At 53.0% G+C, this 20,317-nt stretch overlaps 1 protein-coding gene across 1 annotated transcript; it reads left to right on the top strand.

Annotated features, from left to right (window-relative positions):
- Positions 1-11,332: 11,332 nt before the first annotated feature.
- On the top strand, positions 11,333-18,529 carry TUBB1 (tubulin beta 1 class VI). Its single transcript, XM_025853368.2, has 4 exons — positions 11,333-11,578; positions 14,846-14,954; positions 15,401-15,511; positions 15,641-18,529. Exons 1-4 carry the CDS (start codon positions 11,522-11,524, stop codon positions 16,732-16,734), a joined length of 1,371 nt encoding a protein of 456 aa, XP_025709153.1. The 5' UTR covers positions 11,333-11,521; the 3' UTR covers positions 16,735-18,529.
- Positions 18,530-20,317: the final 1,788 nt, after the last annotated feature.

The following is a 20,317-nucleotide window of genomic DNA, read 5'->3' as shown; positions in this document are numbered from 1 at the left end:
CGCCCCGCCCGGGGCCTTAAGGTGGCCGCGCCCGGTGACCCACCCCCGGGGCGGGGCGCGCCGCTGGCCCTGACCCCGACCCCGCCCGCCGCCCCGCCGTGCACCTGCCGGCGCCCCGCCGCCCCCCCGCCCCCGCGGCCAGGCTCTCTGGGCCCCATTTCCCCAAGGCCCAGAACCTTCCCGGAGAGGTGCTCACCCTCCGCAGAGCGGGAAGGAGGGATCCGTCTAGAAAATGCCCCTCAAGGAGAATTTCACGTGGCTCATAAATCATTATTTCTACACTCCAACTTCCAAAGATGCTTTTTTTTTTTTTAAAGATTTTATTTATTTGAGAGACAGAATGAGAGAGAAAGCACATGAGATGGGGGGAGGGTGAGAGGGAGAAGCAGACTCCCCGCCGAGCAGGGAGCCCGATGCGGGACTCGATCCCGGGACTCCAGGATCATGACCTGAGCCGAAGGCAGTCGCTTAACCAACTGAGCCACCCAGGCGCCCCAACTTCCAAAGATGCTTGAAGAGCTTCCCTGCTAACAAAATACGTCATGGGCAAAAGGGGAACCAAAAGCAGAAGTGGGTCCCCCAGGCCCCGGTTTTATGACTTTACAGTGTCTCCCTCCGCCCGCTCCTCGTGCGCGGCAGTCACCCGAGCAGGCCACAACATGGCCTCCTTCCCCCTGGAAGACAAGGTCCAGGCGTTGGGTTCCGGGGCCTCACGGCCGCGGGGTCCTCAGGCGAGTTTGCGCGCGGCTCTGCTATGGAGGGAATGCGCGTTCACGGCCTTCCCTCGGCCCGCGCCAAGCTGGCAATCCGGAATGAAAATGCCCATGGGCTCCCTGCGAGTCCCGTGAGCCCCGGGACCCTGGCAAGCCTAGGGCCGGGCAGGGCCGGGCGCGCCACAGAGGCAGAGACCCGGCCCCGCTTTACCAGTCCAGAAGTTTAGTCGCTGCTCCTGAGGGGCCATTGCTGAGGCCCCCAAGGGCAGGCCTGGGCTTTAGCCACGGATGTGTCTTTTATCTTCCTGGAAAGTTGACTCCTGGTAACCCCTAGTCCCAGTCAGTTCATTGTGGGGAGGTGGGATGGGGGTGGGACGGGGCCACCACCTGATCCTGCAAAAAAGCACTCAGGTTTGAGCTGGGGGGTTGGGGGGTGGGGGGTGGGGGGTGGGCACTAAAACCAGGCCCGCAGAGGTGGGTTTGCCTCAACAAGTGCCCTGGACCTAGCCTCAGAGCCCTTCCCCTCCCACGGCTGGGCTGTGAGGTCCAGGGCTACATCCCTAATATTGGGGGAAATTGTGCTGACTTACAAGTTTTCCCACTGCAGGGCCGAGGGCAGGTCACCCCCAGATGGCCACTTTGGCACGAAGAGTATTCTGAGCTGAAGGCAGTTGACACCCTGCGGGCTCAAGAGAGACTTTTGCCCCTCCCCTAACTCCATAGAAGAGTCTAAATTGGGAGTCTTTCCCAGAGTGAGGGTTATTAGCAGAGATAAATTTCATCTGAGCGACACATCTGTGTAGCAGGACAGACATCTAGTTACCAGCTGTCAACTGCGTTCCTTTTTTTCTCAAGCTCCAGACCCCTGCCCCCTTCCCCCCTGCATTCCGAGGGTCACATTTGCCTTTGAATGGGGCAGGAATTCTTGCTCCAGGACACCACTCCTACAGCCATTGGAAGAACTGGCGGCTCTGAAGATGCCCTGGGTGTAGGCGCCTGTAGGACCCCTGTGCTCAGAGGGCCCGAGGCTCGGCTCGGACACTGGCCCGAAGCAGGCCCACATCCTGTTTGCTCCAGGCCCTGCAAATTCTTTGCTGGGCTTGACTGATCCCTAGGCCTCTATGGGCTGGGGTCAGACAGAGGGGTGGTCTTTAAAGGTTCCCAGACCCAATTTTGCACGAAACGTGGGTCCCCTTCTCTCCACCCACCCCCCCAAATAGCCAGCAATTCTCAAATGCCAACTGGGCAGCTAAGATTTCAGCGCAGTCCTGAGATTTTCTGGCACCAGATTCCACAGGTTAGGGGCTCCGTCCTACAAGACCACCCCCCCACATCAGAGGCCAGTTGTGAGCCCCAGGCCGTTTGTTACCTGTGCTTCTGGCCAATCCATTGCAGATTGGAGGTTCCAAAGACCCCCTCCTTACGTTCGATTAATTTGCCAGAGCAGCTCATAGAACTCAGGGAAATAGTTACATTTACCAGTGTATTAAAGGGTAAGAATCAAGAGCCAGATGAAGAGATAGTCAAGGCAAAGAATGGAGAAAGGGTGTGGAGCTTCGAGGCCCTCTCCAGATGCCCCCCTCCCCTCGGAGGAGGAGGTGCGGGGCTGGGGGGAAGGGACTAGAAATTGTAAACCACTAATCACAAGGTGGGCCCTCTGGGCTACAGCGGTCCCCTTGGGTGGGGTCCAAAGTAGCCCTATTAACATAACAAAAGACACCTTGGGCTACCCTAGGTGGCTCAGTCTGTTGAGCATCAGACCCTTGATCTCAGCCCAGGTCTTGATCTCAGGGAAATGAGTTCAAGCCCCACGTTGGGCTCCATGCTGGGGGTGGAGCCTACTAAAAAGCAAAAAAAACCAAAAAACAAAAAACAAAACAAAACCCAAAACAAAAAAACCCACACCCCACCTTTATCGCCCTTAACCGCTTTCAAAATTCCAAGGGTTTAGGGACTTGTGAGCCAGAAATTGTGGGCAAAGACCAATTCTGTATGAGAAATATATTGTGGTCGTCTGAATGACCAAATACGTATTTCTTATAAATCACAACGTTGCAGGTAAAAAGGTCAGGAAGCATTCAACCCTGTGGCTTGCGGGTTCCAGGGAGGGGTGGGGATGTTCTCAGACTGGTCACAGGTAGGACCTCCGGAGCCGACCAGTTGCGGCTTACCAGGATTTTCCTGACACAGAAGCAACTCCCACTCAGAAAATGGTGGAAAACCAGGCAGGGGCAGGGGGGAGGGAGTCCGGACATTTAAAACAGCAACTTTCAAGGCAAGAAGAAGGAAGTGAGGTGTGATGTTATCACTCTGCCTCCTCAGCACCTTTGAGGGCTCAAACCCGAGCACCCCGGGCTCTTTCTCCCTCTGAACTTGGCTGTGGTGAGTGAGTGCCCGTCTCGGCCCGGCTGACCGCTCTCCGAGCAGGCTGGCTGTGTCCCTTCGGGGCTGACGGGCTTACGGGTGGGGGATTCCTTTCAGCAGAGGTTCCCAAACGTGTTCCGTCGAGGGGGCGGCCATGGACACAGCCCGACCCAAGTTTCGGCCCTCCGGACCCACTGAGGGCTATCGGCCAAGCGCGCGTGACCCCGGGGCAAACTTGGGAGGTTCCTGGGACCGCGCGGAAGGACGGGCCAGCGATCGTGCTTGAACCGGCAGCCCCCAGCGCCTGCCCTGGGCCCCAGTGGAGTCCACCCTCAGGCCCCGCTCTCTTCAGAGCACAACCACCTAGACTCCCAAACCTGAAAGCCTCGTCCCTTCCTGACACCACTGGGCTCGCTCCCCCGAGGGCATTTCGAGGATAATGACGCTCCTTCCCCTCCAGCCCCGGGCTGGAGGAGGCGCAGGGCAGCGCCCCAAGGCCAGCTCGCCCCCGAGGCCACTGCCCTCCCAGCTCCTCTGTGCCCGCAGCCTGGCAGCCTTGAGCAGACGTCTGCGAGCTTGAGGCTCTCCTGAAGCCCTGACAAAGCCCTCTCCCCGGGGGACTGACTTGGTGCCCGAGGCCTATCTTCCTGGATGTAACTGGGTCCCCCCTGCTCCCTGTGGGGCTTAAAGGCAAAGGTGGCGACCGTCGAGAAGACGGTCCACTCTGGGAGATGTCTGTCCTCATTGGATTCTTGGCACAACCTTGTTGGGGTGGAGGCAGGGGCTCGCACCCCACTTTACAGGTGGGAAGACAGGCTTCAGAGAAGTCTGGAGAGACCTGTGGCCGACAGACAGGAGGCCTGTGGGGGACAGGTGTCAATCCTTCTTTTTTCTCCACCCCAGAAAGCCTCCTGGCCGACAGGTGACCCAACGCCCCAACACAAAAGCCTATTCATTTCTAAAAAATAAGGGTGATCCCCCCCCCGCCCCTCGTTGTGATAAAGGGCACGCAGACCCGACGGTCAGGCCAGGGCTGGCCCGCTCTCGCGACCCGAGGAGAGCACGGGATGAGTTCTCATTTAGTGTGCAGTTGCCTCCAAATCCTTTCTTCCCTTCTTCTTTTGTGCCATGTCGTCTGGCTGCCACCCAGCAAGCTGCAGACATTTCCTATTATTCCACATTCCTGAGTTTGGCCACATCCTGGATACGGGCGTTTGTTTGGGTGGATGCTGACAAGTCTGGCTTTGCGGGGCACCGTGGCTTCCCTGGCGGCCGCAGCCCCTCTCCATCCACGCTCCTGTCACTTCCCACACACCTTTGCAGCCAAGGACTTTCAGGGGAGTAGAGAGGTGTGCACACAGGCTCTCCTGCCACTGTCCCCAAATGCCATCGTCACCACACCCTCTCCCGGCTGCACAGGTCTGCCTGGGGGGAAACGTGGGGTCACATTTGTGGGGCTGACCCCCCAGCAACACCTTCAGAACACACTGGTCACAGTTGGGCATGTAACATACAGCCACTCAGGAGCTGGCTCATGACCAGAGGGGTCTTGGTCATTCACGGGATCACATCCACTCGCTCTCTCTAGTCAGGCTGTTGGCAAGTATTTGTTGAGCCTCTAGTTTGTGCCAGGCCATTGTCCCAGCCCTGGGGATGCAGCAGTGATAAGTCCCACGGGGCATGCTAGAGACAGGGCACCCTCTGGGGAGTTTGGTTGGGGACGGTTCTTTTTGTTTGTTTGCTTGTTTGTTTACATAATTATTTCATTATTGATTTACCGTCATTTATTACATATTAAGATTATATTTGGGGCTTACTGGGTTAAATAACATATAACATTTAAAATTAATTTCACCTGTTTCCCTGTTACTTTTTTTACACTCATACATATTTTTATTTTAATTCTGGTAGTTTTTTTTTATTATTAACATATAATGTATTATTTGTTTCAGGGGTACAGGTCTGTGATTCATCAGTCTTACACAATTCACAGCGCTCACCGTAGCACATACCCTGCCCAGTGTCCATCACCAGCCACCCCGTCCCTCCCACCCCCCACCACTCCAGCAACCCTCAGTTTGTTTCCTGAGATTAAGAGTCTCTTACGGCTTGTCTCCCTCCCTGGTTTCGTCTTGTTTCATCTTTGCCTCCCTTCCCCTAGGATCCTCTGTCTTGTTTCTCAAATTCCTCATATCAGTGAGATCATATGATAATTGTCTTTCCCTGATTGACTTATTTTGCTTAGCGTAATACCTTCTGGTTCCATCCATGTCATTGCCAATGGCAAGATTTCATTTTTTGATGGCTGTATATACCACAGCTTCTTTATCCATTCATCTGTTGATGGACATCTGGGCTCTTTCCATAGTTTGGCTATTGTGGACAGTGCTGCTATAAACATTGGGGAGCAGGTGCATCGGGGATGGTTCTTGTAGCTATCCAAGGGGTTGCGACTGAATGATGAGGACATAGCCATGGAAAGTCCTTGACTTTTAAAACAGAAGGAAGAACGTATGCAAAGGCCTCGAAATACACGCACATTGGTAGGCATGACCAGCTGGAAGAAGCCGGTGGGGAGCATGGCAGCAGAGATGACTGGCGAGGAGGCAGGCAGGGGTGAAGTCACCCGAGAGCAAACAGGACCCTAAAGGCCCCTCCCAGACCTCCCAGCTGCAGGGACCACAGCTTGGAGCTCTGCAATCCGGGCCATACTTCCCACAGTTCCTGCCCCTTTTGGCCCATCTCTCCTTCCCTCCCTCCCCAGGGTAGGCCTGCACCTGGCTGTCCTTCGCCCCCTCTGTGTGCCCCTGACAGGTGTCTTCCCATCAGAGATCTGAACAACAACACATCTGCCGTGGCGAGAGGGCTTGAGAGGGTTGGTTGGTTTTACCCTGGTTGTGGTTAGTTTCCCAGAAGGCAGTGGACGAGGTCTGATTTTTGTTTCACGAGATCCCTCTGGTGACCGTGAGGAGGGTGAAATGGGAGGAGGCCGGGGGTGGGGTGCAGTAGGGGCGCCCGGGGTCGCAGACGGGAGAGCTGGTGGTGATGGGGCAGGGATGCTTCCGGAGAGGCCGTGCGAGTGGACATGTGGGGCCACGTGCCTGGGAGGTGGGGCTGGCGGACCGGCCCACTTACACACCAGAGGCGAGGAGGAAGGTGAGCTGAGCGTCCGGACGCCTGGGATGCCCAGCTGGAGGCTGTCTGGCCAGCCTGCTTCTTGACTCCTCCAAGCGTACCCCTCAATGTCAGGGTCTAAAGACCTGTGACTGGTTCTGCCATGTTATCCCGGGATTTGAGCTTGTCGTTTCCCTCCCCAAGCCTCAGATTCTACTGCACAAAGAAGAGGACCATTACCTTGCTCAAGAGCTGGCCCCAGGGGGCGGTGTGTGAGAGGTGGCGGAGAACTTGGCGAAGGCCAACGGGAAGGGGTGGTGCTGTCCTGTCTCTGCGTTCCTGGGGTGCAGGCCCCAAGCCTCCCACTTCTCCAAGGTCCCTCGAGCCCCCAAATAGTACTCAGCCAATATTTGTTGCGTAAACGAATGGATTTCTGAGACTTTACAACAGAGGTTTCTTGGACAAACACCGGGCTTCAAAAAGTATTTATCTTTGTTTGATTTCAGCTCCAGGTACCGAACCATACCCTGCTTATCTCTGTTCCTGCCACAGCACATTGCTTATCAGGAGCTGCACACCTTGGGAGATGGGAGAGATGCGGCTGAGAAGGTTAATGTGTCCATACACCTCGAGAATCACAGCCGTTCAGGGGCCGCGGTGCGTGAGCGAGCTCGTGCGCGCGCGCGCTTCCTCCTGCAGATGAGAGATGCCACAGCCCGGGGTCCGGACTCTCAGTGTCCCCGCAGGGGACAGGGGGCGGAGGTCTGACCTCCTCCGTGGGGCCGGGCAGCCCTGCTTCGTGAAAGCCAGCAACATCTTCTTAGTTCTTTTCTCCTGTACTTACTTATTCATCCTCCCAGAACTTTCCTGTACAGTAAGAGAACAGCGAGGCAGAGTACAAGAAAGTAGAGCTCAGTTCATCTGATGATCTGCCCACACTCGCTGACTCACTCATAATGGCCCCTCAGATGTCAGTTTCTTGCTAAGACATTTGGAAAAATTTCTGCTTCTGAATCACAAGCAAACACTATAATTCAACAATCTTCTCTGAGTTATTCAAGGAGCTTCAATGCACTCGGAAGTGGAAGGATCAGGGGCGCATGAAATCAATGAAATCTGAGTACTCTGTTTTTCTCCTAATTACATTCCATTTGCCCCACAGAGGTGGGGGGAGCTCCATCTGACCACGGAGGGGCATCTCCTGGGGGAAGTCTGGAAGCAGCCGATTTGGGGTTTCTGGGTGACACTTGGCTTTTCTTATCATCTTCGTTCTGTTCCCATAATAAAGCCAAGTGTCATGCAGGAAAAGGCTCGCTACCACCGAGTCTTCTCGTGGATGGATGGCCATGGCCCGCCAGGGGAGAGAGGGCGTTTCAGCGAAGGGCAGGCCTGGTCGTCCTTCTTCCTCATCCTGGTGTACTTGTCGTGAGGCATCGCGCCCGCTCAGGGAAGCCCTCGCTCCTGCCCTCTGCCTTTTTGGGCGATGCTCACTAAAGCTCGGCCCTGAGCCCTCATTTCCAACCTGCCTTCACCACGGCCCTTCCTTGTGCTGAGAAAAGGAGTTTATCACTCATCATGGACAGCCACCTCTAATCCCTTGCTGCAGTTCAGGGCTGGGGGTCACCTTCAGCCTGGCTGGAGAACAGACCCTGGGGAACGGTCTCTCGAGGGACAGTTTATCTGCGTCCTGGGAAGGGACCATGTCTCGTGGTCTGGGAAAGGCGCGTACCTTCACCACTCCCCTGGCTTGTGCTAAGTTGGCGGTCAGAGGAGAGCTCCTTCCTCAGGGGAGCAGGTCCCTTGGTAAATGTGGACAACAGAGCAGAGACGGTGTGGACCCACAACTTGCCCCTCTGCTCTGTCCACACAGTTCCGATCCCCGAGCACAGCCCTCTGGGCCCTGACACGCAGTGGGCACTCGGTTCCTAGGTATCGAATGAATGGCGCTGTCCACACATCTGCTCCCATCCTGTGAAGCCCACGTGAAAAACACCACCTGCGAGGGGCTGTTGGGGGTTAGCCCCCAGTGTGCCCTGTCTTCCCCCACAAACCTGGGACCCAGGACCATCATCCCCTTCTACAGCTGGGAAAATTCAAGTTTCAGGAGGAGGTGGGCCTCCCTGAGCGGCTGGGGCCACCAAGCCTCCCTGCCCCGATCTGCCCCGCCCCTCACAGCGGCCAAGGCTCAGCACAGCGGGCCAGACTGAGTCAACATTGCCGGCAGAGCCGGGAATCAAAGCAAACAGGGTTCCTCTCCTCTCCTCTCCTCTCCTCCCAAACCCCCCAATCCTTTTTTTTTTTTTTTTTTTTTTGCCAACTGCCCCATTAACAGAAAAACCTTTTAAGCGCCCATCTGGAAACCTGCGCTTTTCCCTCCCTGAGCAAACTGAGATGGCCAAGAGGAATGTGCTCCAGGGTGGAGATTTGGCGGGGGGGACCCCAGCACACTGGATCCTGCTCAGACAGCACAGAATGAACACAGGAAGATCAAAAACGCCCCTCCGGCCCAACCCAGTGGTCCCTGTGGCGGCCAACACGGGCCCCTTTCAGCAGCCCGGCCAGCCAACAGCTTCCCGTAATAGCTCGTGCGGTCGCTGCATCTACAACCCGTTCCTGACACCCAGCTTTCCTGGAACAGTCTCTACTTTCAGCCTAGACCACCTCTCAGGGGCCAGAGAAGAAAGTCCTCAGGCCCCATGCCCCTACCTCGCCCATCAGGACATACTCGTGAATAAATACGTTCTTGGCTTGAAGAAAACTTGCCATTCTGAGTAAGCAGCCCAGCTGTTGGTGTGCACTCCACAAACATTTGCTGAGGCCCTCTTCTGTATCAGGCACTTTGGGGACGCAAAGGTGAAATGACACGGGCAGCTCCCAGGCTGGTGGGGAGATACGGCCTGAGGATAAGTGATTAGCAAACACAGACGCAGGTGAGGGCCGTAAGCCCGCGTGCTGGCGCCTGCCGGGAGCTTCCAGCCAGGATGCTGCGGTGGGAGAGCGAGGGCTCGGGTGGGGGGGGAGGGCGCGCAGCAGAGGGGCTGCCCTGGAATTCTGCGGTCTGATGAGCAGGGGGAGGCTGGGGAGGGCAGGTGAGGGGCCAGAGGGGAGAGCAAAGGGGTGAAGGTAGGCGGGGGGGGGGGGGCGGGGGCTGAATGTCATGGAAGCTGAAAGGTTTATTCTGCGTATATATTTTTTTAACTTGTGAACAAAATACTGCTAAGTACATGCACATTTCTTCCTCTGGAATTTACACTTTCTTCTCTTTACCGTGGGGGGTGGCAGGCTTTGGACCAGAGGCAGCTGTAATCATGTGGTCATTCAGATTGGAGTAGGAAAACATTCCAAACTCAGAGATGTTGCAAGAGTATTAATCTTGTACTCGTTTACAAAGATTCTCCAATTGTTAACATTTTGCCACATTTGCTTAACCCGTCTCTCGACATTTATCGCACTGTTACTGTTCTTGCCCAACTATTTGCGGGCAAGCTGCCCGCAAGGTGACTCTTGACCCTGAATATTTCATACTATCTCCTGAAAACAAGAATTTCCATTTGTATAACCCGGCCATGATCAAATTCAGGAAATACAACGTGGATACAATGTGATTATTCAATCCACCCGGTCTATATTCAGATTTTGTAGGTGTCCCGGTAGTGTCCCTTACAGTACCTTCTGCCCTGGTCGGGTCCCCGACCCAGGGTCGCACGGAGCTCTCCCTCGGCACGTGGCCCGTGAGGTCACTGGACAGTGGAAGACAGGGGCAGCCCTGGGGGGGGGGGCTGGCACCCACGGGACAAAGTCCTGCTTCCCCACGTCAGCGTTCTACGGCAGGGAACACTCCAGCTCCTTTTACTTCGGGGCTGAACTCCTTTGGGAGCAGTAGAGGCTATTTTCCAGCAAAAAGGCCACTACAGAGCAGTTAGTGACTTGCCGGTCTGGGTCACTGACCTCCCGTCTTGGGCCTCGCCGGGCCTGTGGAAAAGTGCAGAGGGTTTAGGAGCGGCCTGCCGGTCAGGGTGACGATAGGCAGGGCAGACCCCACAGCCGCGGTCACCTGTCCAGTCAGAGGCAGGGGAGGGAGCGCCCGGGGACTCTGGGTCTGTGTGCCTTCAGTCCTGCCTTTGAGTCCACGTCCCGGTGGCCGTGTCTGCATGGGTCTCCTTCATTTCCATATCCCTGGCTGCCAGTGTGTGCCTGGCCCACGGCAGGTCTCTGTCTGTAGCTGTTCCGACAATGGGGGCCCCGGGAGCTTGGCAAATACTGGAGAGAGGCCCGGAGAAGCAGGTGCCCACGGGGGGTGGCTGCCTGCTCCTCAGGGCTTCGGGGGGAGGTCCTGGCCTGGGCAGCCGCTCTGCAGTTTCCGGAAGAGCAGGAATTGACACGCAGAGCAGGGGGAGAGCCACGCTGACGCAAAGCACAGGCTTTCTGAGGACCAAAGGCTGGGGAAGGGGCTGGAGGGGAAGTGTGGGGCCATGCTGGGAAGGGCCTTGATGGCGAGCCATGGAGTTGAGACGGTGTCTCTTGATAGCGCTTTCCCAAATGCGGAAGAATCACAAGTTGCCTTTACAACTTCGGCCAAGTTCAAAGGAAAGTTTCTCTCATTATCATTTTACTATTGTAAATGCTAATTATTTCTTTTCCTATTTACATTAAAGTAGACACTGTAAAAATAAAACTGTCCACCCTTGTTCCCCCAAAGGACACGTCAGCACTGTCAGTGGCTGTCGGAGCACTCCTTAGGAAACGTAGCTGAAGACACGGGACACATGGCCAGGTCTAAAGCAAGGTAGGGACGTCTCACTGGCTGTGTGACTATGGTGAAGTCACTTCATGCGCTGGGATATCGTGGCCTCATCTGTCAAGCGATGGGTTTAGACAAAGGATTCCTAATAACACAACTGGCTTGGTCAGGGAGAGCTCCCTGGAGGTGGTCCCCTCACCCCATGAGCTGGGAGCTGTGGTTCGGATGTCATATCATGAGCCCCATCACCCGGGTGTCCAGAGTCCACCACGGTCAGGCCCACACCTGGTGCGAGACCTCCAGGCACTGTGCACAAAGGCAGGCTTTGGTCTTGAACTCTGGGAAGTGACTGGGCAATATTCTGTTTTGGGAGAGGAAGAAACACCCCCTTCACCAGGATGACAGGCAGAGAGCAGAAGAGAGTAGAGGCTGGGCCTCTGGGCGGTAGACACACCCTGGGACCAGCTTGGTCAGCTGGTCCCATCGGTGCAGTGACCAGAGTCGTGTTGGGCTCCCACCAGTGAAGAAGGGCGGCTTTCCCAGAGACTGAGGATTCTGTGAAGACCTTACACTTGGACGCAAAGCAAGGATGCGTGAAATCGTACATCTTCAGATCGGCCAGTGCGGGAACCAGATCGGAGCCAAGGTAAGGAGAGTTCGATTACTAGGACTAGCTTTCCTACGGTCGCTGGGTGTAGCCAACTAAGAAAATATCCTCAGTCGGCAGGGAAGGTAACAAGTCCAGCAGTTCGCAAGCACTTGCTGAATACTTGGCTTCATTAACTGATGCCCATAGTGAAAGAGAGATACAGGAGGTAGGATGAGAGGGTTAACTGAATTCATGCTAATTTCACCGCCTCTTACAGGGAACCTTGTTTACTTTCATGACTTTAGCAAGGAACTTTCTAAAGACAGTACTTTGTCTCGGGCGCCTGGGTGGCTCAGTTGGTTAAGCGACTGCCTTCGGCTCAGGTCATGATCCTGGAGTCCCGGGATCGAGTCCCACATCGGGCTCCTGGCTCAGCGGGGAGCCTGCTTCTCCCTCTGACCTTCTCCCCTCTCATGCTGTTTCTCTCTCTCTCTCTCAAATAAATAAATAAAATCTTTAAAAAAAAAAAAAAAAAAAAGACAGTACTTTGTCTCAAAACAGTTTCCTAAAGTTTGTTGGGCGACTTTTTACATGATATCACTAAGATGCCTTTCCATCCCCTCCCTTGTTTGTGCTGCAAAGTTTAAAAAGATCCACATCTGTTCCATTTAGTAAGCAATAGGAGACGAAGGAGGTAAACCTAAACGTTTTTGGGTGTGGTAGCAGAAACAATTAAAATACACTCTCTGGAGTATACATGAGTGTGTCCCCTCCCCACCTAAATTTTTTGTACACAGTGCCTGGTTCAGTGGCCAACTCTAAGAGATGACACAGTCCAACAGGTCTCCAACCCGAATTTCAACCCTAGTTTTACACACTTGTACTAACAGCCATCTGATGGTTCCCTTTGCCATTTTGAAATTACTTTCACTAGTATGAATGGCATTAAAAATTTAATTGCACTGGGGCACCTGGATGGCTCAGTCGGTTAGCATCCGACTCTCGGTTTTGGCTCAGGTCATGATCTCATGGGTCATGGGATGGAGCCCCGTGCGGGCTCCGCACTCAGCAGGGAATCTGCTTGAAAGAGTCTCTCCCTCTGCCCCTCCCCCCACTCTCTCTCTAAAATAAGTAAATACAAATAAATAAATAAAGCTGTAAAAATTTTTAATTGCATTAAAAGTTAAATTTTAAAAACTTGTGGTAAAACACAGTGTAAAATTTGCCATCTCCAGCCATCATTTTTAAGTGTGCGGTTCAATACTGTTAAGTATATTCACAGTGTTGTGCATTCAATCTCCCAAAATGCTTTTCCTTTTGCAAAACTAAAAACTCTGTCTTCATTAAATACTAACTCCCCTCCCCCAGACTCTGGCACCCACCCTTCTACTATCTAAGAATTTGAACTTTTTATTTTTTATTTTATTTTTATTCTTATTTTTTTTTAAAGATTTTATTTATTTATCTGAGAGAGAGAGAATGAGGGATAGAGAGCATGAAAGGGAAGAGGGTCAGAGGGAGAAGCAGACTCCCCGCTGAGCAGGGGGCCCGACGCGGGACTCGATCCCAGGACTCCGGGATCATGACCTGAGCCGAAGGCAGTCGCTGAACCAACTGAGCCACCCAGGCGCCCAAGAATTTGAACTCTTTTTAAAAAAATGTTATAGTTAGTTATTTATTTAGAAAGTGTGAGTGGGAGATGAGATGGGGAGGGGGAGGCAGAGGGAGAGGGAGAGAGAATCTCCAGCAGGCGCCATGCCCAGCACAGAGCCCAACGCGGGGCTTGATCTCACGACCCCAAGAACATGACCTAAGCTGAAATCAAGAGTCAGATGCTCAACCAACTCAGCCACCCAGGGACCCCCAAATCTGAACTCTTCTAGGGACCTCATAGAAGTGACATCACACAGTATCTGGCCTTCTGTGTCTGGCTTATGTCACTGAGCATTATGTCCTCAAGGCTCAACCACGTTGCAGCCTATGTCCGAATCTCCTTCCTTTTTATGGCTGAATGATAGTCCATTGCATGGATACCCCACACTTTGTTTATCCCCTCATCTGTCAGTGGACACATAGGTTGTTTCCAACTTTTAGCTATTGTGAATAATGCAGCTATGAAAAACTAGCCTTTTAATGCAGGTGTTTAAAACCTGGGGCAAAGAATATCACTCCTTGAAAAGAAGTTGCCGCCTTTCCGTCCACGGTGATGAGATGTTCCTAAGTCGAACACACAGAGAAGTGGGAGGCGCCAGCCCCAGCACTCTGAAGTGGGAAGATAATCTGGAGGGAGGCGCGGCAGAGGAAGTGCAGGGTCTAGATAGGTTCTTAGCTCTTCCTCCAGCATCGTGTTGTCTGGTGCTTAGAGCCCCGGCGACTACTTATTATTTGGGGCCAAAAGAACTGCAAAAGACATTTAGTTTGTGGTGTTATAGAACTTAAATTTATTTATTCTTTCAGACCCTGAACAGTGCTGGTAATTTACTCTAAAATAAAGTCTGGTTAATGAGACCATGGCCAGAGCAGAGCCATCACTTATAAGATACGGCTGGGAAAACACCCTTGGGGATTTTAACATAAATGAATATATTTTCATTGCACTTGAATATGTCCTTCTCTAGGGCAATGAGAGGGGCCATCTCAGTAACTGTTTCCATATTAAGACACACAGCTATATTAATAAATACTGTATGTGAGATTGAAAGTGTCATATGTTTCAAATAGTTACAAGAGCTGTGCATAATCTTGAATTGTGTGCATACCTGATCGTGAAAAATGCACATGGCTAAAAGCTGGGCCTGGATGTCCTAGTTATGGGCTTTTTGGAAAACTGCATGAAAATAAATACCCAAGTGAAGGGGATATTATTGTGAAATCAGATAAGAATTCAGTCTATTTTCATTTAATGGTATACCTATACTTTACTAGCTTGAAGCACTAGAAGGTGAAATTAGAGATACCCGGGCTGATGTGAATTGTAAAACGACAGCTTTAATGTATACCGTGGCCTCCATTTAATAGGAGCAAAATCCAATTTAATATTTTATGTGTTGGCATTTTATTTAAGGCGTTCAGGTGGGTATAAAACACAGTCTTCATATCCGTGTTTAGCGGAGGCAAGAGCAAATTACAGTGCCGTGCAGCTGGCACTGACAAAATGGGCCTAAAGGCACGTCCGGGACAGGGGCAGCCCGACGGACCCCTCCGGGCAGGCCCAGCAGCACTCTCTTCCTCCTGTCCCTCTGGTCAATCTGCTGGCTCACGGGTACCCACCTGCCCTTTTCTGGGGTCCCTCTGTACACTGACCTCCCCTCCTGCTGCTTTCAGTTCTGGGAGGTGATTGGCGAGGAGCATGGGATCGACTCGGCCGGGGGCTACTGTGGGGACTGTGCCTTGCAGCTGGAGAGGATCAGCGTGTACTACAACGAGGCCCACGGTAGGACGCTGTGCTCTGGGCGCGATGCGCACACGGTCAGGCTGATGTCCAGGCAGCGCAGTGGGACCCCAAGACTGGCGGGCCCCCAAGTTCCACCTAGGGCAAGGGCCCGGGGAAGAAGTCACTGAGTGGGGGCCCGTGTGTTTACCACCGCTGCTCAAGCACCACCTTTCCTGTTTAGTTCTTAAATGAAAACCAGAATCACTTCCAGTAGGGCAGGATCTCTGTCACTGACGAGACAACAAAACAACACAAAAAATGATGGAAAAAGGATTTCGAAGGTATTTTATAGATTTATGCACTTGTTGGTGTCAAGAATATTACTTCAAATGTCTTTCTTCTAGAAATACCTTTTTCCTGATGGGTATCACAAGGTTCTATTTTGATGAAACATTAACTTTTAGAAAAACGAAAGTTTGCTGACTTCTTCCTATTTTTCTACACAGGTAAGAAATATGTGCCCCGGGCGCTGCTGGTGGACCTGGAGCCTGGGACGATGGATAGCATCCGATCCAGCAAATTGGGAGCTCTCTTTCATCCGGACAGCTTCATCTACGGTACATTTTCCTGCAGGGATGTCCACCCCCTCCCCCCCCCCGGGGGGGACGAGGTGAGGGTGCCTCCTAGGGGTGCCCTGTCTCCCGCCGCCACCCGGACAGCCCCGTAACCCGCCTCCCTCTGCACAGGTAACTCCGGGGCCGGCAACAACTGGGCCAAGGGCCACTACACGGAGGGCGCCGAGCTGGCGGAGAGCGTGCTGGACGCCGTGCGCAGCGCCAGCGAGGCCTGCGACTGCCTGCAAGGCTTCCAGCTGGTGCATTCGCTGGGCGGCGGCACGGGCGCGGGCATGGGCACGCTGCTGCTGAGCCGGATCCGGGAGGACTTCCCCGACCGCATCCTAAACGCCTTCAGCGTCCTGCCCTCGCCCAAGGTGTCCGACACGGTGGTGGAGCCCTACAACGCCGTGCTGTCCCTGCAGCAGTTGGCGCAGAACGCCGACGCCTGCTTCTGCATCGACAACGAGGCGCTCTACGACATCTGCCTCCGCACACTCAAGCTGGCCGCGCCCAGCTACGGCGACCTCAACCACCTGGTGTCCCTGACCATGAGCGGCATTACCACGTCTTTGCGCTTCCCGGGCCAGCTCAATGCCGACCTGCGCAAGCTGGCCGTGAACATGGTGCCCTTCCCGCGCCTGCACTTCTTCACGCCTGGCTTCGCGCCGCTCACCAGCCGCGACGGCCGGCAGTACCGCGCGCTCACCGTGGCCGAGCTCACGCAGCAGGTGTTCGACGCGCGCAACGCCATGGCCGCCTGCGACCCGCGCCGCGGCCGCTACCTGACCGTGGCCTGCATCTTCCGGGGCCGCATGTCCACCAAGGAGGTGGACGAGCAGATGCTCGGCGTGCAGACCCGGCACAGCGGCTGCTTCGTGGAGTGGATCCCCAACAACGTCAAGGTGGCCGTCTGTGACATCCCGCCCCCGGGGCTGAGCATGGCCGCCACCTTCATTGGCAACAGCACGGCCGTGCAGGAGCTGTTCGGCCGCGTGGCGGAGCACTTCTCGACCATGTTCCGGAGGAGGGCGTTCGTGCACTGGTATACCAGCGAAGGCATGGACGTCGGCGAGTTTGCAGAGGCCGAGAGCAACATCCGCGATTTGGTGTCCGAGTACCAGCAACTGCAAGACGCCAGAGCGGTTCAGGAGGACGGAGAGGTCGTGGGGGAGGCAGAAATGGAACCGGAAGATGGGCCACACGAACCTCGCGGGGCGGTGTGAGGTCGGCTGCAGACCCCCTCCCGCCTCCCTGCCGTCCCGCCGACTCCCCACGGGACGCGCCGCAGCCACCCCGTGTCCGCACGCATGCGCGGCCGCGGGGACAGGGGCCTGGGCGGGAGCTGGGAGCGCTGGGGCCTTCCGCTGGCTTTCACTAGCTTTCAAGACTTTGCTCTTCACTGCACACTCTATTAACCGGGTTTTAATGGCAAAGTGAATTTATCGTGAAGCACACCACCTTTGTTTAGAAATGTTGATCGGGTAGTTACTGCAGGCACGGCGCTGTGCCAGGCATCAAGAGTACCCTCAAGACTACCGACGTGCATGGCTACCGCGGCTGACGTCCACCTCCACCCTTTCGCAGCACCGATGAGCACCCTGGAACCCTTGCTTGGCACCCCTGCTAAGAGTCATACCCCAGCTTCCGTCATGTGCACTGCCCAGCATCCTAATTCCTGGTGCTCGCTGGCCTCCCGAAAAGCCAGGTGACTAACTGGTACGTGGGGAGCTGTGCAGCCGAAGCAAGTGTGAGTCAGCATCCACTAGTGAATCGTGTAGACCTTGAGTGCACGTCCGTGTACTAACTGGAAAGGGAAAAAAGGGAGGGCAGAAAAAAAAAAAAAGTGGCAGTGCTTTTTACCAAAATACCTGGCCAAGAAAAACCCCTCAAACGACAGGCAACAGTCACCAACCCCAATCCTCTGATCTTTATTTCTGAATAGCTACCTGTTAACATAGATGTTTAGATACTCTTTAAGTTTCTTAGGGGTGTTGGATTCTGGGAATTCATTAATCACCATCTTCGGTTTTCCTGGTAAAGGCTGTTTCAAAATGCCCTTTTCACTCTCATTCAGTGAACACCTCCTGAAAGCACTCGGTAGCCTCTGCTCTTTCAGAAAGGGCACCCGGTGCGCTGGGCACGCTGGGCAACCATTCAGATGCAGGAATTCGGCGGCGGTGTCCTTCTTCCTCGTGGAGGACGTCGTCTCATTAGGGAACTTTTACAGTTCAAATTAATTTGCAGAAGTTGCCATAAATGTTTGCATGATGACACAGCTTTGACCATTACCCGAGTTTAATCTGCTCACATTACAACAGGACCAAATCCACAGGAGTGTAATCAAATCATCCGTAACTTTTTAATTACAGTTTACCTATCTCTGACATACTGCACGGCCATCCCTTCCAGGGCCGTAAGGGTCTTAACGGCCTCCTAGAATTACCACTGAGCTCTTCTCTTTGATCCATGAGTAGTCGGCAATGGGAAGAGGCTCCAACCCTCCCTGCAGGAAATATTTACTTGCAGGCAACTAGGTTCTCGGATCTGCATTTGTCATCTGCAGTAAGGTAGCAGGTGGATGGACGACACTGCCTGCTCATTCTGTTCTGGGAAACGTCACTCCTTCACGTGCATGTTGTGAGAAGTAACGAAAATACCTGCGCAAACGATGTCCTGCTGTCGGCATCGTGACAAGCCTTCTATTGACAACACTTAAGAAAAGTTTTAAACACTTCCTACTTGTGGCTCAAGCATTAAAAACAAAAGCAGATTTATTAAGAAAATGTACCTGTATACTCTGAAGTTCATAACTTCTCAGAAGCTAAAAAGACTTATGACCTTTGATGTTACAAGAATTTAGATGCGCTTCCTCTAGCACTTTCCTTCTCAAATCTAAAAAGGCAATCTATTATAGATACAAGGAAGGCTACAGATCTAAATCAAAAAACCTGCTGATTTATATTACTGTCAAGATTTTTGTTTGCTCAATAGTAATCATTAAAGTACAAGGAAATTCAATTTTAAATGGCTAAATTGCTTTATTTCAGACTAAATAAATTCCTTTTCTTGGAGCCTAACCGCCCAGACTGATTAATTTGAGTAGTTAAAAATATTTCAAAATGTATTTCACCATCCTACTCTTTTGTATGGTAGAAACACACACGCACAAACAAAAAAAAAAACCCCACTAGAAACTGAAAGAAATCTATCCCCTCAGATATTGAGCCTATTCCTTTAGCGGTATGGTTGCCATGGTGACACTGGTCTCAGAGATAGAGACATGGGATCAGAATCTCAGAACTTGTCCGTTCCTTCCCTTCGCACAAGAACCCCGCAGGAGCAGAGATTAACGACTCCCTCAAAAACCACTCAACTAGTTAGTGAAACGCCCACAGCCAGGTCTGATCAGGGTCCTCTGGTCATCCAGACACAGTAGTCCTGCCAGGGGCCCAGTAGGCCTGGTACTGGAAGTTTACTTTATCCCAGTATCCATTCAGGATTTTTAATCACAGAGAAAGAGGCTCAAAGAATCTTTGCTAGACAGTAAACTTGTCTTTTATTCAGTTGCTTTACCCCTTTCCCTATCACCAGCCCTGGCCCCAAGTCTCACCTTAATTAACCTATCTCCCACATTCACTGATGCCTTCTCTCTAGTTACCCGGCTGCAAAGAATTCAGCCGTTTGCCCATTGGCTTTGTTCGTCTGAAAAAGGCCTGACAGCCTCGAGACTCATTGATTCCTATCCCTGTAATGAAAGATGCCTCCTAGTACCTTGACCTTGGGGACTGAGGTGCTGACAGCTGAGGTGCCCCGACTTTAGAACAGCAGACCGGCCCAGGCAAAGAGTTCCCGGGGCCCTCAAGTGGCTACTACCCAGTGGCCGGGCTCTCATACTCCATCCAGGAGCTCCTCCTTGCCTGTCCTGGGCCAAGAATTAAATAAAACCTACAGGTCAAGTGTCCAGGGGCAGGAAATCGCCTGCAGAAGGCCGAGAACAAAGGCAATCTCTTGGGCGCCTCCTCAGCACTGCTCGGTGGCCCCCAGAACTTATTGTTATCTTAAGTATCACGGGGAGAACTGGTCCTGGCATAGAAGCTGAACTGTGTTTCAAAATTTCCTGTTCACATTTCTTTCTCCGTTCTCCAAAACAGTTCCAATCAAGCAGTTAACTTTGCAGTGGGTGTTTTACTCAGGCGAGTGCTTCTAAGTTTCAAAGGAAGATAAAAACAAAACACTTGCAACAGGTCTTCACGCCCGAGCATTTAGAGCATTTAATGAAGAAGTGAGACAGCGTGCAAACACCGTGGAGCAGCTGCCAGCCTCATGCGCCCCCCGCCCCCCAGACCTGCAGGCAAGAGTCTTTTTAAAGACTAAGCTGCAGCTCGGCCATCAGCTCCATGAGAGCAAGGCACTGAACGGCTCCCGCTCCGACCCATTTCCCATGGGGAGTGTTCCCAGGACAGAGATTCATTTACAAAACAATGTCAAGCACATTTCTTGCTGAAATCCCGGTATTAGCTCTTCTCCACAGGTTTTAAGTGTACAATAAAAAATGAAGACCACAATCTAGTATTTTTTTTCCTTATCTATGCTTTTAGTAATTTCTGTCATTTAGGCAAAAAGCCGGCTATGTGGGAGAACCAGGCCAGCGGGTAGTAAGTAAGCCATCCCGCCACTTGGCTGTGACTTCTGCAATTCAAAGATAAGGGACAATGAGAGCCTCAACAAGAGGCTAATTTTGTCAATTGATATGAAAAAGAGAACTTTCTATCCTGAGACATTTAAAACCTCTTTTCTGTTTCCCTC

This window comes from Callorhinus ursinus, unplaced genomic scaffold (assembly GCF_003265705.2).
Source record: "Callorhinus ursinus isolate GAN/ISIS: 27379988/994484 unplaced genomic scaffold, GSC_fseal_2.0 scaffold53, whole genome shotgun sequence".
In the NCBI taxonomy this organism is placed as follows: domain Eukaryota; kingdom Metazoa; phylum Chordata; class Mammalia; order Carnivora; family Otariidae; genus Callorhinus; species Callorhinus ursinus.
This window is presented reverse-complemented; position numbering and strand designations above follow the sequence as displayed.

Bases quoted from the DNA above. Each gene is read 5' to 3' on its own strand.
- TUBB1 (XM_025853368.2), top strand. From the start codon at position 11,522: ATGCGTGAAATCGTACATCTTCAGATCGGCCAGTGCGGGAACCAGATC. The intron at 11,579-14,845 runs GTAAGGAGAGTT...TGCTGCTTTCAG, and splicing joins GGAACCAGATCGGAGCCAAG to TTCTGGGAGGTGATTGGCGA. The intron at 15,512-15,640 runs GTACATTTTCCT...CCCTCTGCACAG, and splicing joins TCCGGACAGCTTCATCTACG to GTAACTCCGGGGCCGGCAAC.